The sequence below is a fragment of the Copadichromis virginalis genome, linkage group LG11 (genome assembly GCF_057382275.1).
Source record: "Copadichromis virginalis isolate Kocher_CV1m ecotype Utaka linkage group LG11, C_Virginalis_male_GT1.1, whole genome shotgun sequence".
NCBI lineage: Eukaryota > Metazoa > Chordata > Actinopteri > Cichliformes > Cichlidae > Copadichromis > Copadichromis virginalis.
Genome location: NC_140628.1, coordinates 14674374 through 14690857, shown reverse-complemented (window position 1 = coordinate 14690857; position 16484 = coordinate 14674374). Strand labels below are relative to the sequence as shown.

Here is a 16484-nt window from a genome sequence, read left to right as displayed (position 1 = left end):
CGGTGACTCATCAAACAAAGGTCAAGTGTAAAGTTCCCCATAACCTACTGATCCCCGTGCTTTTCTGTGCAGAATCTGTGCCACAAGCTTTTATGGAACTCCCTCTAGAGGCAATACAGTGAGGTGCTACTGCTTTTTGGGGATTTTCTACCTCCCTGCTGAACTATCCCTCCCTGTCGCAAAAAAAAAAAGAAAGAAAAGAAAAAGAAAAAGGTTGCATTTATCAAGAACGTTATGAGACCATTTTGCACCACTTGCCTCATTTAAGCAATCTCACAACTCTTCAAATGCATGAAATAACAGTTTTTGGCAGATACGTACTCAGCAGACTTCAGTACGACTGGAGTGACTTTAAAATGTCACTTCAGTGGGAGAAAAACTGTTTTGATATGAATTTGTCCAAAGAATGTCAGCCAAAGCAAAAACATCTTCAAAAACATCGGCACTAATGTTTTATTATATTATTTAGGATGGGAAATACCTCCTTTATGAGATGTAGAAATTACCCATCGATTCATTCATCCGTCTATCATTTTCTTCTGCTTATCAAACAGAAATTAATTTGCACAAAAGATTTAGCAAAACTCAAGTATACATCTGATGACATCTTTTAACAACTGAGTAATGATCATCCAAAGCTTCATAGCAAAACCAAATAGGAATCACAGAGAAGCAACAGCTCACATTACTAAACCCTCGCTGAAAAACAAGGTTCTCTCTCTCTCTCTCTCTCTCTCTCTCTCTCTCTCTCTCTCTGAACTCCAAAGTTTATTTAGAGGGCATATCCCAAGCTTCGGAGAGAGAGAGAGATCGACAGGGAGGGAGAGAGTGAGAGAGAGATAGCTGAAGTCATCAGCGGGCTGAGGGAAGTGAATGGGTCCTGCACGCAAAGCAGAAAAGCGCTGAAACTGTGGAGATTTACTTTGGTTCAGTTGTAGCTCAGCGAGAAGGAGGAGGTGTGCGCTTGGTGGTTAGAGCAACGCGAGCTGTTTAACGTAAAAACTTAATTTGTCTTTTCTGTTGTTGGTCCTGTAGTGGCTTTTACGTCAGCTGATGGTCAGATGAAGCCGAGACCCTCGGCATATTAGCGCAGTCTGTACACCGGGACGCACGGTTCTCTTCTGAGAAAGACTTGGAGAGGGAGGGAAAGGTTCATTTGGAGTTCTACAAATGGATTTAATCCCTCAAACTTCTCGAGAGTCACGATAATGCTTCATTAATCATTCTATTTTTTCTTTGCGACCTTCACTGATGTTTGATTCTACTTTTCTCCTCCTCGCAACGGATGAAAATCCATCTTTTTGGCGTGGTTGTTTGGTTTTTGTTTGGGGTTTTTTTGTTGGGGGGGATGTTCTTTATAACTACAAGGATAACGGATCCCTAACTCAGTCTGGCTTTCTTGGCACATATGTGGACCTTATCCAGGATGTTACAGTCTAAGCGGCCCAGGCATCATTGGGCCACTGTACATTACCATCACCACATATCACCACATTGCTGGGGGTCCCGCTGTGTCTAGGAATTACCTGCAATCCCGCCTCTGTCTTCGTCTGGGGACAGAAAACGGAATCTTATTAATAAGTGTTTTGGCGAACATTGACATTGGCTTTACGAGTCTCACCTCTGGGCTACTATGCAATTACAACTCTCCTTTGTTTTGATCATCTTGCACTGCATGGATTACATTGGTTGTCAGCAGCACAGCAGCTCCAGGCACCGGCAACATAAACGTGAGTAAAGTGCTGTTCCGCGCCACAAAGTCCCATTATTAGGCTTGTATATTATTTCTTCTAGTTTTTAATTGATATTCACTTAATTTCAGCTTATGCTCAACAATATTTATTAACCGATTTCAGTCGAAGTTACGAAGATCTGCATCGTACATTCTGTTGCCATTAAAACAAATCTTCCAATATTTAGTCTTTGGTCAGATTTCTTAATCGGTTACATTAATTTTGCGCCGTGTAATAAATTGACAGATATGAAAGTAAACAAACAATCCTCCTGATGCGCTTTTAAAGTGATCACCAAATCAAAACATCATCAAATAAAAGTTCAGGTGACATTTAATTTTTCTGCATATGAAACAGGATTAAAAGCAATAATTAACAAATAAATAAATAGATAAAAACAAAATACTTAAAACAACAACAACACATTACCATCACCCATACTCCCAACTCTAATTTCTGCAATGGAGTTTAATAATTATGTATGTTTGCTTAATTTGGAAAACTGGTATTTCCTTTTTTTTTTTTTTCTTTTTTTTTTTTTTATTAAATGTATATATTTTGCCCGTGCCTAGACTGGGTGAGCGAATCAAGCTCTCTATTAAAACCCTTTTCCTTAATTGGATTCATTCACCTGAAGGCTGCAGCAGCCTCCCTGTGCGCTCGGTCTCGTGGTTCCCGTCGCTCTCTAGCGGTCAGCGGAGCAGACTTCATGCGCGGAGTTTGTTGTTTGTTTGGTTTCAGGGTTGGTGAATAATAAAGCTTTAGCTCATATACTTAGTGAGATTTACGTGAATTTGCTGCCTTATACTATAAAGTATTAAAAAACATTTTTTGGAGATTTTTTTTTATCTGTTGGTGCACATCAGCAGGGTACATTCTGATGGATTCATGTTCTGGTGAATATGAATTCAAAATGTAACTCTTGTAATTGTGCAAAATGTTAGTCAATGCAAAACTGACTCCAGCAAACAGCAGAGAAGTTCCACACTGACTGTGAAGGTATTTCGGCTCTCATATATCTCTCTGGGGTCCAACAATATGTCTCCTCTCTTGGGCAATGAGCAGCTTTTTTCCATGACACTATGAAATAATTATCAATAAGGTATTTTTTCTGTTCTTCCTACGCACACTTTATCATTGAGGGTCTCCAGATGTGCTCTGTGACTAACTCCGTTTGAGATGAGCGGTGATAACTGGAATATTCCATGTATCGCTTGCCAGTATGGTCAAAACTGTCTGTGATCTACAACAATGGACCTTCGGAGTGATGTTTTTATCCCTGCCACCTGGGGCTAAAAGATCTCACTACACCTGTTTCTCTTTACATTGGATTGCAGAGCTCAGACCTGCACACAGGACCAGATAGATGTCGAATCTATCGGGCATGTAATGAGTTGATTATTTTCCCTTAAACGTGTGTTTGTACCACACAAATGTAGACATCAGTGTTTGCTTTAGACCCCCCGCATATTTTCACTTTCTGTGTTTATTTCCCTCTAAACAATATTAAAGAGCCTCTCAGCAGAGTGTGAAAGAGATGAAACGAGAACGTCAACAACTTCTGTGCAGGACGATACACTAAAATATGTTGTTTTACTCAAAAAGATTTAAAAAATTGTAACCTCAGCATATATTGACATACTGACCCAATGTTAATTGGTTTTTGTGTTAAGGAGTAGGTTAATCTTCTTTCTTACAGACTGACTCAGTAACCATCAATTGATAGGCCCTTCTATGAATCCCAACTTCCTCTAAGAAAGCAGATATTAGGGAGGATGGAGGGTTTAGTTGGTGAAAGGGTGAATGAGTACAGACATTAGAGGGAAAGCAGGGGGTAAGAGTGAGTGGGGGTGGGTCAATGACCATTCAGTTAGCAGGTCCAAATCACCACACAGAGACAGAACCCAAGCTGTGAGCTTCCTGTCTGTGATGATTCACCCAGAAACAAAGGGGGCGGGTTAATAGTGGGAATTACGTTAATATTATAGTTAATGAAGATGTTTCAGCTTCATGGAGGATGCTTTGATTTATGGCTAACAACAGAGTTTGTGCACAGTAAAGCCTGGGTGAATTGAGAGGCATGAAGGTAAGCATGTAACACAATGGATGAAATGAAGTGGGGGGGTTGCAAAAAAAAAGAAAAACAAAATGTGTATGTGTGCAAATGTGTTTATTATATGTGTAACTCTTGTTGTTATGCAAGTTACCACTGTCCAACTGAGGCTTCGTTGGTGCAAAAGCAAGGGGAAGGCCAAATTCCTGTGTTTTAAGGCTTCTGTGAATCAGGGCAACTTGGCAGGAACACATGTGGGCAAATGGACAGCGGTTGTAAAGATAGTCAGGATATTTCAAACAAAGTATCCATGATCTATGGTAAACTGACAGCTAAACCCTGAGTTGAAAATGCTGGCCAATGAAAGCCAGTGGCATGCAATGCCAAGACTGGGGAGGAAAACCAATTCCTGACGTTCTTGCAGGGGTTGCTTTTAATTTACCTGACATATGTGATTATGGCAACACCTCTCAAACAGAAGCAGCAGCGCAGGTGAATATAATAGTATATAAAACGTGGGAAATCTCTCAAAGACTCTTATTGCCTATATACTCACACAGGAGTCACTCCTTGTATGGATTAATATGTTTCTGTCACATAGCTGTCCATGCGAGGGTTTCTCAAAACCCTCCATTATGCCATTATTTAAGGAAGTGTGTTAACCAATGTCTTCATGGAGACAGCAACACTGTAGGTGCCTGGGACCTGGTGTGCATGTCAGGTTGTATTCAGTAAATCACCTCTGTGGTTGTCCACTTTATCGCTGTTCATTGTGCTCCAATTTAAATCAGACACCAAAGAGCAAATATTATATAAGACTGTTATGTTTTTTCAAAGAAGTCATATTTCTACAATTTGTCACTATTAGCCTTTGTTATGATTCGTTTACTTAAAATACTATCACACTGATGCAAACATGTTGGAATTTGAGAGACATTAAACATGCCGGGGACAAAGTTGCAACATACAGTTAAAATGATTAAAACCTACAACCTGTACTTTCATCCATGGAAGACAAAGTGTGGTGAATCATCTCAAACTGGTATATAGTTGGGGAGGACAACTCTACTCTTGAATATATATCAACATAAACTAAACACTTCAGTACGTATGCACATAAACAGAGTTGCAAATATGGAATAAATTGCTGTCATTGGCACTGGGCTTTAAGTTAATGTGACATTAAGTGGTTTGTCTTCTGTAATGCAACCCTTGTAAATATATTTAATTCCTGGTGGAGCTAAATTTACCTTTGGCCTCACACTTAAAAATGTGGATTTTAACCTTTTCTCCATTTTCATTTCATTCCCTGTTTTATTACCATCACTGCAAGATTTTAAAGCTATCGTAGACAGAAACTTGAGAATGCAAAACTCAGATATCAAGTGCTTGTTGTGAGTTTTGCCTCAATTATAAAAAGATATAAAAGGTTCTGTAACAAAAGCAACACTCTTGTAGTTTTGAAAAGCACTGGTATTCTCTCTCTTTTTGCCTTTTTATACAAAAAGGTGGAACATTGAAGGAATGAGTTATACATGCACTCAGAACTTTGAGTTGCCCTAAAATATCTGGAAAAATATGTCATATTTATTCATAAATATTCCTTTTTTATAAGAATCCTAATATTTTTGTGTGTGAGATCTATATCTAATGTGAAACCCATCCACCCTCTCCTCTCGACAGCGATCTCTGGTGTGAGCTCAGGGTGCCAGCAGGGTGGCTGTCTGACCTGCTCTGACTACAATGGCTGTCTTTCCTGCAAGCCGCGCTTCTTCATGCATTTGGAGAGGATTGGGATGAAGCAGATCGGGGTGTGCATGACTTCCTGTCCGCCAGGCTTTTATGGCACACGCTCTCCTGAAAGAAACACCTGTACAAGTGAGTCAAATGAACTGCAAATATAAAAATTTTAAAAGAATTTTTATGGATATGTTAACTGACTGCATGATTCCAATGAAAAAAGAACATCCAAATTTGAACGAGCACAAGCACTGAAATATTCAGGCTAAATATGGTGCCTTTAAAAGCGTAACTTGACTTTGTGTGCATCATTAAATCATATGTCCTGCCTAGTGAAGTGTAGTATGGCATGAAGTCGAGGCCTACATGTTCCTGAACAAGTGAAAAACATGAGACTGACCCTGTTAGCATGTTTCCTTTTGGTGACATTATATGAAATCAAGAGTTGCTTTGTTTAAAATCATTTATCATGATCCAGCCTGTAAAACATTAATTTCCCCGCAGTGTCCCATATTGTTTTTCCAGCCTGACACACACACACACACACACACACACACACACGCACACACACACACACACACAGTGACACCCTGTATATTTAACGTGCAGGACACACACGATAACTTGTATGGTTTAAATAAACGCTGGCGGTGGGTCTGTGTTTCTCCGTCAGAGTGCAGGTCGGAGTGCGACTCCTGCTTCAACAAGAACTTCTGCACGCACTGCCGAGCAGGATTCTACCTTCACCTGGGCAAGTGCCAGGAGAACTGCCCCGAGGGCATGGTCCGCAGCGACGCACAGAGGGAGTGTATTCTCAGTGAGTACTCAGAGTTTACATTAATCAGGCATGGGGATTTTTTTTTAAGTTCGCCTTTTATTTCATTTATTTGGGTTGCAGAACTAGTTTATATAGAACTACATTAAACATATTACATGCCAGATTACATTTTGTCTGTGCAGAGTGTCCTGCAGACTGTGAGTCATGTGTGAGCAGCGACATGTGTAAGCAGTGCCGACCGGGCCTATACCAGCTCAGTGGCATGTGTCACCATGTCTGTCCAGAGGACTATGAGCCCAATGACAAACTCATGGAGTGCATACCGCAAGGTCAGTCCAGTGTGAGTGTGGATATGTTAAAGAAAAATGTCTGGTAAATAACCATTTTGAAAAAGCGAGTAACCCCATGTCAAAATTTTGCAAAATATTTATTATCCTTATATTTCCCCTTCTGCCAATTTCCTCCTGTCAGTGCACTGTGAGGTGGGTGAATGGAGCGAGTGGAGCCCCTGCTCGAAATCTGGTAGAACCTGTGGCTTCAAGCGGGGCCAGGAGACCCGCACAAGGCAGGTCATGCAGTACCCGTCGTCCTTTGGCAAACCCTGCCCTGAGGTCTCTGAGATCAGAGAGTGCATGGTCAGGAGGAGGAAATGTCCAGGTAAAGAAAAAAAAAACATAATTTCTGAGAAGATGCTGTGACAGAGTAGCACTGCTTTTGTGCCCAACTTAAATCCCACGTGATGCGACATAAAAACACACAACCCTCCCCCCCAGAAGGAATTATCAAATAAGATGCTTACTATATATTACACTGTCTTTGGTAATTGCTGCTGACCCATCACACTTACTGCCAACATTGTATTTGAGCTACATGGCACGGTTTCAATTCTCTATGAATTCCAGACCACACTGCTTAAGCTTGAACAACCAGAGCTAGCCGTTCTTCCGCTCAGGACTACGACTGTTTACTCAGAGGACTGTCATTGTCGCTAGAGTGAGGACAGTGGGGAGAACACATGTGTGATGTTGCAATGGCTATGCTGCGTGTTTTACCCACGAGAGCTCTTTGGATTTTAAACAGTAAAACCGCTTTCTGTGCTCCTAGTAAACAGGGGATAGCGTGATTATTTCTAATGAATAGAGTGCAAACTGCTTTCAGACGGGCTCGTCCCCTTTTAAACCCGAAGCTGTAGTGCATTTACAATCATCTTGTGTTGTGCGTACTGAGCGTGTGGTTGCTGAGGTGGTTGGTGGCTACGGCTGGTTGTTTTTTCGCCTGGGCTCTGTAGTGTTAAATGACAGATTGCAGACAGGGTAGGAGGCTGAGATCCAGCCCCCTGGGGCCTCACACTTACAGAACAAACACTGTGTGTGTGTGTGTGTGTGTGTGTGTGTGTGTGTGTGTGTGTGTGTGTGTGTGTGTGATGCAGCAGAAAAGCAGTTGACTCTGGAGCAGAAACAGCCAGCTCAACATCAACATCCTCCCCCTGGGAGGCACGCGGCGACCAGGGGATCAGTATTGGTTTATCCCCACAGCTGCCAATACACACACACATATGCAATAACTCTCTCCCACACACACATATGCAAACCAACACAGGCACAAACAATTCCAGATATAGATGTGCCATTCTCCATTTCAAGCAAGAGCAATAGATGCACATACTCACATTTCCATGCAGGCACACACACATACCAGCATTGTCTCACTGAAATAACTACACAGCCATTACTCAGAGTGGTAATTTGTGAAGACAGTATACTGAGTTGGCGTGATTTGTAAGGCAGACTGTGAAATATGCCCTCTGTCTCTCTCTCACACATTTCCTATCTGTATCTTTTCACTGATCTATCCCCTCATCATCATCCCCAACACACACACACACTCCCCAACAAACCAAAGAAAACATAGACCCCCATATAAGCTCCCAGCTAGCGCACCCAGTCATTTGGGGTCGGTGCCGAGAGTCTAGCGTAGAGTCGACGGATCTGTTGATGTACCCAGAGACTGACGAAAGGGGTACAGAGACAGAGCGACAGATAGAACGAAAAAGAAAGAAAGAAAGAAAGAAAGAAAGAAAGAAAGAAAGAAAGAAAGAAAGAAAGAAAGAAAGAAAGATCTGTGTGCACAGACACAGTACAGACCCTTCTTATCGACTTTGCTCCTTTGTGGGATAACCCGATTGCCCCAGCTCCAAGAGAAACCCTGGTGCGTGGGAGCTAATTATCTGCCTCGGTGTATCCTCTACCCGCTGTTTACGTTCTGCACACGCTAGAGGGTCAGTGGTCTGACTTCAGAGAGCCTCCAGTAATCCTCCAACAGCTCTCTGACACTGATACATCCTTCCTCTTGTCCTCATCCTTTTCTCCTCTTTTGCACTTTCTTCTTTTGTCCCTCCGCCCCCTTCTATCCTCTTCTGTTCCTGCTTCTCTCAGTACATTGTTTTACTCTTCCACATTAGAACACTAAGTCCTTCACTCATTTCATCCAATCTGGCCTGACCCTGTTGTTTTTTTTCTTTACCATTGCTCTTCTTTCTCCTTATTCTTCTTGCTTTTATTTTCACTCATCTGTACCGCAAACCTAAACTCTTGTGATACTTTGTGTCCAAATGTCTGTGTATTAAATCTAGGAAATATGCGACAGAACCTTTAATCAGTTCATAAAAGGCTACGGGCATGCACAATCAGTAAATGTTGACATGTTGGCAAGATAATTTTCCTTCTTTTTTTTTTGTTTAAACCAGTTAGAAGGTAGTGGCTGTGCTGTACTTTGCAGGGTAAGTGTTCATAATTTTGCATGTAATCTTCAGATGACGTTGCGCGACTCATCCCAGGAAATTGTCAAAAATAACCCTTTCTCACATGTAGCACATGGCAGGAGGTAGTATGTAAACACTCAGGTGTACTAGATCAAGATTGGGCAGGTTAAAGACTGCTTACTGTCCCATCTAACCGTGCTGACATTTGCATTCTCACGTGCCCCCAGGAATGGACTGGTAATGTGGCATTCCAGGCATTTACCTGTGGTCCTATTACCTGTGCATATAAATGGATGGCAAAATTGTCCTTTAAGCAACTACTTTTTACTTTCTTTCTTTGAGTACATTTCAGAGACTTTACATTTTCACTTTTACTTGAGTAAAGAAGTTGAATCAGTACTTCAACAGTACTTTTTAACACAAGTATCTACACTTCTACTTAAGTACAGAATGTCTGTACTTTTGCCACTCGTGCAAGCAACAAGGATTCAGGTAACACGAATGGCTACCTTGACCACGAGCGACTTTTTTAGCCTAAGTATATCTTTGAATTGTCACATGCTGCAGTGCAACAAAGAACTAACCCAACGACAACTTTAGCAACTTGTTTAAAACCTGTTTCAATATAAATAATCAAATAAATGTAAATATATACAAAATATGTGTATGCATGATAGATTGTATGTGTCCAATCACAGCACAGTTCATATGCATTGTTTCAAAATGACTGATATTAGGGGAAAAAAGCTTTTGATCTCCAAAGGTGTCAGCTATTGTAGCTCCTACATCCGCAAAGCTGCAGAACAATTTCAAAATCCCAAATGCCACCTGGGTCTGATTAAGCACTGTTTTTAAATTAGTGATATAAAATCGGAAGAGGTGTAAAACTGTGGGGAAGCAGACATGCTAAGTCTCAGAGCTAATTTATTGATGTTGACATACACAACCTCATTTGCTGCCTTCTCTCTCAATAGTTGTAATGTCTGATTTGTCCTTCAATTAGCCTGCAGTTCACCTCACTATCGCTGTAGCTGGATGGACCTTAGCCCCCCTTTTACTCCAGTATACACACCCTCAGTGACACTCATGCATATTAGAGACAGTTGAGCCAACTAACAGCAAGCAGTCAGCGAGGGCGGAGGTTTACACACACCCACAGACCCCCATGACATTCTGCCAACCATGCAGCCAACATTCCACTTATGGGACAGCCCATAGCCTATAATCCCCGCCTGGCTCTCGCCAAAATCTCCCCGGACGACAGAACGCCTGCCACAGGGGATGTGCAGTGTTGGGAAGGTTACTTTTAAAATGTATTCCATTACAGAATACAGTGCCCCTACTAAATATTCACATACATAGACACAAACCTCCCCTTACCCTCACTGCCCCTTAACTTTCTCATTTGATCTCTGTCTGTCTGCTGTTCTCACCACAGTTATAGAGTCATCTAATACGGTCTGTGATTTTTATTCCTCCTTCACCACTCTATACTTCTGCTTGTTTTTTTATTTTGATATTTTTAGTGTAGCATGCTTGCTCACTTATTGCTCCAGCATACACACACACACACACACACAGAGAGAGAGAGAGAGAGAGAGAGAGAGAGAGAGAGAGGGAGTATTGTGTATGCAGTCAGTAAAGCCCTCTTGAATCCTGTCCTTTATGACAATGTTGTAACAGATTTCTTGCAGTTATATCATAGCCAGTTCAGCAGATCTACACTAACTTATAATGTACAGGCAGGCATTTCAAAGGGAATAACATGGCCTGATAACAGAGGTGTCTCCATAGGATTGCACAGCCCTCCCCTAAAATATGATTGCCTCAGTGCCCAGCTTTCCCTAAGCTATAACCTATATATCCCATGTTACTGGACTAGAGCAGCATTAATCTTAGAGCCTTATAAAGCTCCTGTAAATGCCAACTCACATATTTTGTGTAAATATTCCAGATGATCCTTAATGATAGATTACAGGAAACTTACAACAAAAGACAAATGTTTGTCATCTGTGGCATCTTATGTTGAATTTGAGAGTAGTTACAGGCAAGATATTTACTGGATCCAGATTTGCCAGAAATGTCATATGTCATATAATCATAAATGTTTCCATTGCTTCCCAGCTGTGGCAGTTACCACAACTGGCTCAGCCGTAAAGAGTGATATAATGGTTTAACATTATATCAAAATGTATATGACTGTCAAGCATGCCAGCTATGTGCTGAGATGCCAGGACACTGCTCGCTTGCTAACTTGATCATCTAGCGCAGGGATGTCAGACTCATTTTTTATCACCACTTTGATCTTTAGTGGGCTGGATCAAAGGAAACTCATTTCTGTCAGCATAAAGATACTTAACTAATCATCCAGACTGTCTATATTTATAAAAGACCTATTTTCCTTTTCTTTTTTTGTGGTTAATTTACAGAAAATCTTTTCTTATCTACCTTGGCACAGTTTGAATGGCAATGGGGGAGGTCTTTATTAATAGGAAAAGCTGTAAAATGTATTAAAATACAGCTAAAAGTTCAAAACCTATGTACTCCTTTCAGTGGGGCAGATTGGAGTCTTTGCTGGACCAATTCTGGCCCCTAGGACTTGACATAAGGTTTAAAAATCTGCCGGTCAGTGCCTCTGAACCTCACCAAATAATGCATGCAACCAATTTAAATCCTGAAACAAACAGAAAAAAAAATTACATATTACGTTCCATTTATTTCCAAAAAAGTAGCAACCTTTGCATTGTTCAGAAATTACTGTTTCCGATCGCTTCCAGTCTTTGTGCAAAGAAAAGCTAAATTCACGGTGGTTTAGGAAGCTGATGGCCCATGTGCTCAAGTTCCACATTATGACGCTACTGGAAGTGTTTCATGTGTTTTCCCCACAGCCAAAAAATCCTTCACTGAAAGTCTTTTAAGACTCTGTGATATTTTTCATCAAAACTTGACTTTTGGGAATGTGCTAAATGTCGGTTGAAAATGTTCCAGAACCTCTTAAGGTGTCCCATTTGTGGACCATTATACACATGTCAACACACAGTTTACAAAAGGCCCATCAGAAACTGTTCCAACTAACCAAACGCAGGTTGGTTTGATAAACACTCTCGTAATCATCTCAACACTGGCATGGATTAGGTTTCTCTTCTGGCTCGACAAAAGCACAGGGGCTACAGTATGACTAATCCACTGAACTTGTAAATAGTTATGGTGTCAGGGCAGAGAAAACAATGAGAGCAAAGGGGACTTCCTGTGTTTACAGAGGACAGGGGGCATACCCCGAATGAGTCAGTGAGTCAGATTACTACATCCGTCCATCTATCCAACCATCCATCACTAAAATCACCTGTCTTCGCAATAATTTGTTCTTTTTTTTACTTACTTTTTGCTCACTGTGGTGTCTGTCTCCTGTCCTCTTGTTCTTTCATTATTTCTAGAAGGTTAAACACAGCTGGCAGAGAGAGCTTCATATCACAAGCTCAAAATGTGTGGGTCAGACTTGATCCCTGGTCCAAGCAGACACCTGCCTTGATTAATGAACGGAGTGGGAGATGATGAGCATAGGAAGGCTGGGGGGTGAACGTGAAGCGGACAGGAGAGAGACAGGGATCTCGTTTTCTCTCCCACTTTATCTCTCTTTCCCCTCTCCCTATGTCTCTGCCTACTGCCGACTTCAGCAGTTTCACAATCCCCGACCGGCCAGCCAACAGCCGAGCAGGCCGTGCTGCTCCGTTCCACTCACACATGAGCGGCAGCAGTACAACAACAGGAAAGGGCCTCCTCTGCTTTCACTTGCAGGTCCTGTCTCCAAAACTCCCTGCGGCTGGATCTTGTTATTATCATTATTAACTATGGCTCGAGCAGAGATAAACCTTCAACATTCCAAAATTCTCTGTTTTGTTTATGAGATGGTGTTGCAAGAACAGATAAATTGGGGGTTTATTTAAAGGCTTTCTATTTTGGACAAAGGTCTACTCATCACACACGGAGAGGGCTGCAACAGCTGATAGACCCGACAGTGTAGCTGCTTCCGCTGATTAAACACTGACATCTAGTGAGAACCTTAGCATGTTGCACTGTAAATGAAAGTTGTGCACAATGCTTTACTTTCAAGTGCATACTTTCTGGAATTGGCATTTCTTACTTCACAGAGGTTTCCCAGCAGGACAATCTTTTGAAATATTATTGACATCTTACTACATTTACTGCAGTTTTTAACAATATTTTTATTCCAAATTCCTTTGTGAAAATACTTGTGCAGTCATTTCTACTGACACCTCCCACAATCCACTGACGTTGCAAATCTTAATTTTTTTTGGTCTTCTTAATTTTCAGGACGGAAGAAGAATGAGCGGAGAGAAGGAAGGAATCGCAACAACCGGAAAGATAAGGAGAATCAGGAGGGGAGGCGGGAAAGGAAGAGAGAAAGGGAACGAGAGAAGGAGAGAGACACGGGTGAACGTGAAGATTCTGTTAACAGGAACAAAACAGAGCACAGGCACCGCAGAGGCCATGAGACAGAGCTAGTCTCACCTGTAGACGGCCCTATCCAGTAGTGCTCGGGGGAGATAACATCCAATGCCTCACCACCTTACTTCTGTCATCTTCCCATCCTTCGTGTTCCAAAACTTCCCCGCCCTCACCTCTGTTTGCCCCACTCACAACCTCTCTCTGCAGGGGTGTTGCTGCTACCTGTATGATTTGAATATACTGTTTATGCACAAGCAGGACGGGGCACATTCAGCCAAAAGGCTGGAGCCACTATTGTTTTCAGCTCCTCTTCAACCGCTGAGAGCGTCTCTTATGAAAAGTCCAGGAGACACTGCTGAGACTGCTGTTGGGACTGCAGAACACTGAGAATTGTCTGTGACAGTGTGGAGGACTGTCAGAGAAATGTAATGAGAGACAAAGACATTACACGTTTGTTGAAATGGTTATTTAATAGGGCTCTGGTACAACATTGTGCATCTTGGATTTTGAATGTAGATTTTCCAGCATTATGTAGAAGAATTCTCATTATTGTTGTTCTTGTTCTTTAGATCTCTTTATTTGGTGCAGATTTTGTAAAGAAAAAATAAAGATAAAAAGTGAGGGTTTTTTTTTTTTTTGCTCTTTCCATCTCGTGACATCTTCATAATCACTACAGCTGAGGGTGACCTACCTTGTAGGCAACTGCATCTTTGCAGTATTTGCAAGATCATTAGAATATTCACTGTAAGCAAACTATCTGGTGTGGCCAGCTAAAGGGGAACCCGCTTGGTATGAATAAAAGGATTATGGTCATAAAGTTTCAAGTGTATGCATGTCTGGTGGAAATGTTAATTTTATCCAGATAAGTGATAAATCTAATCTACCACTGGTTTTTCTTGTGTAAATAGAAGCTCTCAATACAGCTCCGACTAGAAACCAAAACACTTGTATGTCAAATAAAACTATAATGGGTTTGTACCTGTGACTGCTTTAATCTCTCTTTTTTGCCCCTTCACCTTCATCTTGTGCAATCCAAACAAGTATTAGCTGATCTCAACTAGGAAGTGAAACTCAGTACACAGATGCCACGCTCTCCATTTGGCTTAAATCTGATTGCAGTAGTAAGAAGCTATGGCCTTAAAAACTTACTTTAAAAAAAAAAAAAAAAAGAAAATACTGGGAGCCCATCTTTCTGTAGCTGAAGCTACTCTGGCAAAATATACTTGAATTTATTAAAGTGCGTTATTAAATTTGTGTGCATTTTTGAATAATCCATAACCCAATTTGGACAGTTTAAACAAGTAAACGAATATGAGATATGAAATGTAGGATAGTCACATCTGGGTGTACCCATTCAAGCCATTTTATGCAAAAATAAATAAAGAAACATTTTAAAGCTAAACTGTTTATTGGTGGAGTGATTATTTTTGCTCAACAGCAGCATCTACTGCATTTTGCATCAGGCATGACAGTATTTCCTCCTCATTCATTTAGCAAAGAAGTCTCCACTAATGTGGGGTTGCACATGAAAATATATGAAATTCTGATTTAAATGTACTTTACAACATTACAGTATGTACACAAATCTTAAGTGCAAGATAAAGCAATGTTTGAGAAGAGAACATTAATTATACATGACAAATACAACCAAGTTCAAAAGGATCGTATCTGAATCAAGATGAGTCTAAATCAAAAACGACAGAGGAGACACTGACAGATGGAAATTTAGCCAGATGCCTTTAAATAGACTGAACAAATTCTCAATCACAGCTGTTTTTTAAGGGGGTCAACTGTTCACTTCAGGTTGGCGACAAAATCCTCGCCCTTCTTGATAGAGGCCTTCAGCTCACCGATGGCGTCAGCAACCAGCTTCTCCTCAAAGGCGGACAACTTGCCGAGGCCAAGGTTCTTCTCGATGCCGTTCTTCCCCAGAAGGATAGGTGTGGAGAAGTACTTGCACTCTGTCTCCTCAGACCTGACAAAGGAACACTCCACCACTCCCTCTTTTCCATTCATGGCGTCCAGGACGGAGAAGGTGAAGCGGGCGCCAGCATAGGCCATCGAGAGGGTTGCAGATCCAGCTCCAGCCTTGGCCTTGACCACCTCTGTGCCGGCCTCCTGGATCCTTTCAGTCAGGGCGGAGAGCTGGTCAGCAGGGAACTCCACTTTAGGCGTGCACTGGGAAATGAGAGGAATGATGGTCTTCCCAGCATGGCCTCCAATCACCGGCACATTAACACGAGCAGGATCCAGGCCCTTGAGCTCTGCAACAAAGGTGTTAGCTCTTACAATGTCCAAGGTTGTGACACCAAACACTTTGTTTGGGTTGTACACTCCATGCTTTTTCATGATCTCTGATGTAATCGGGATGGTGGAGTTGACGGGATTGGAGATAATGCAGATCAGAGCCTCAGGGCAAGTGCGGGCGCAGGCATCGGTCAAGGTGGCCACAATGCTGGCGTTGGTGTTGAAAAGGTCATCGCGGGTCATGCCTGGTTTTCTGGGCACGCCGGCTGGAATTACCACAACGTCGCAACCCTGCAGCGCAGCGCCGAGCTGGTCGGGGCCTATGTGGCCGGTCACCTTGGCCCTCGTCTCGATGTGGCTGAGGTCTGCAGCCACTCCGGGTGTATGAGCGATATCATACAGGGAGAGGTGGCTCACCAGGGGGCTATTCTTGAGTAGCAGCGATAGCGGCTGGCCTATGCCGCCCGAAGCCCCGAGCACCGCCACCTTGGCGTTGTTCTGTGACGAGGTGGCCAAGCCCCGCACAAGGCTAACGGTAGGTCTCACAGCACGGGAAAACATCTTCTTGAATGTTGATTCAGCTACTGAAATGAGTGAAAATTGAAACGCCTTCGGAGCCCCTCTCTTCCGTGACACCAACGTCCTCTAGCCACGAGCAAACCGGAAGACTACCGAGTTGTCATGCGTCGAAGATAATGGTCGCGC

The 16484-nt window shown here is 42.1% G+C and overlaps 2 protein-coding genes across 2 annotated transcripts; one reads left to right on the top strand and one right to left on the bottom strand.

Annotated features, from left to right (window-relative positions):
* Positions 1 to 817: 817 nt before the first annotated feature.
* Positions 818 to 16369, top strand: rspo3 (R-spondin 3). The gene is made up of 6 exons (XM_085473261.1): positions 818 to 1730; positions 5470 to 5664; positions 6200 to 6343; positions 6487 to 6633; positions 6776 to 6961; positions 13398 to 16369. Exons 1-6 carry the CDS (start codon positions 1634 to 1636, stop codon positions 13616 to 13618), a joined length of 990 nt encoding a protein of 329 aa, XP_085329387.1. The 5' UTR covers positions 818 to 1633; the 3' UTR covers positions 13619 to 16369.
* Positions 14922 to 16448, bottom strand: mdh2 (malate dehydrogenase 2, NAD (mitochondrial)). The gene has a single exon (XM_085473260.1). It carries the CDS (start codon positions 16338 to 16340, stop codon positions 15327 to 15329), a length of 1014 nt encoding a protein of 337 aa, XP_085329386.1. The 5' UTR covers positions 16341 to 16448; the 3' UTR covers positions 14922 to 15326.
* Positions 16449 to 16484: the final 36 nt, after the last annotated feature.

Bases quoted from the DNA above. Each gene is read 5' to 3' on its own strand.
- rspo3 (XM_085473261.1), top strand. From the start codon at position 1,634: ATGCAATTACAACTCTCCTTTGTTTTGATCATCTTGCACTGCATGGAT. The intron at 1,731-5,469 runs GTGAGTAAAGTG...TCCTCTCGACAG, and splicing joins CAGGCACCGGCAACATAAAC to CGATCTCTGGTGTGAGCTCA. The intron at 5,665-6,199 runs GTGAGTCAAATG...TTTCTCCGTCAG, and splicing joins TGAAAGAAACACCTGTACAA to AGTGCAGGTCGGAGTGCGAC.
- mdh2 (XM_085473260.1), bottom strand. From the start codon at position 16,340: ATGTTTTCCCGTGCTGTGAGACCTACCGTTAGCCTTGTGCGGGGCTTG.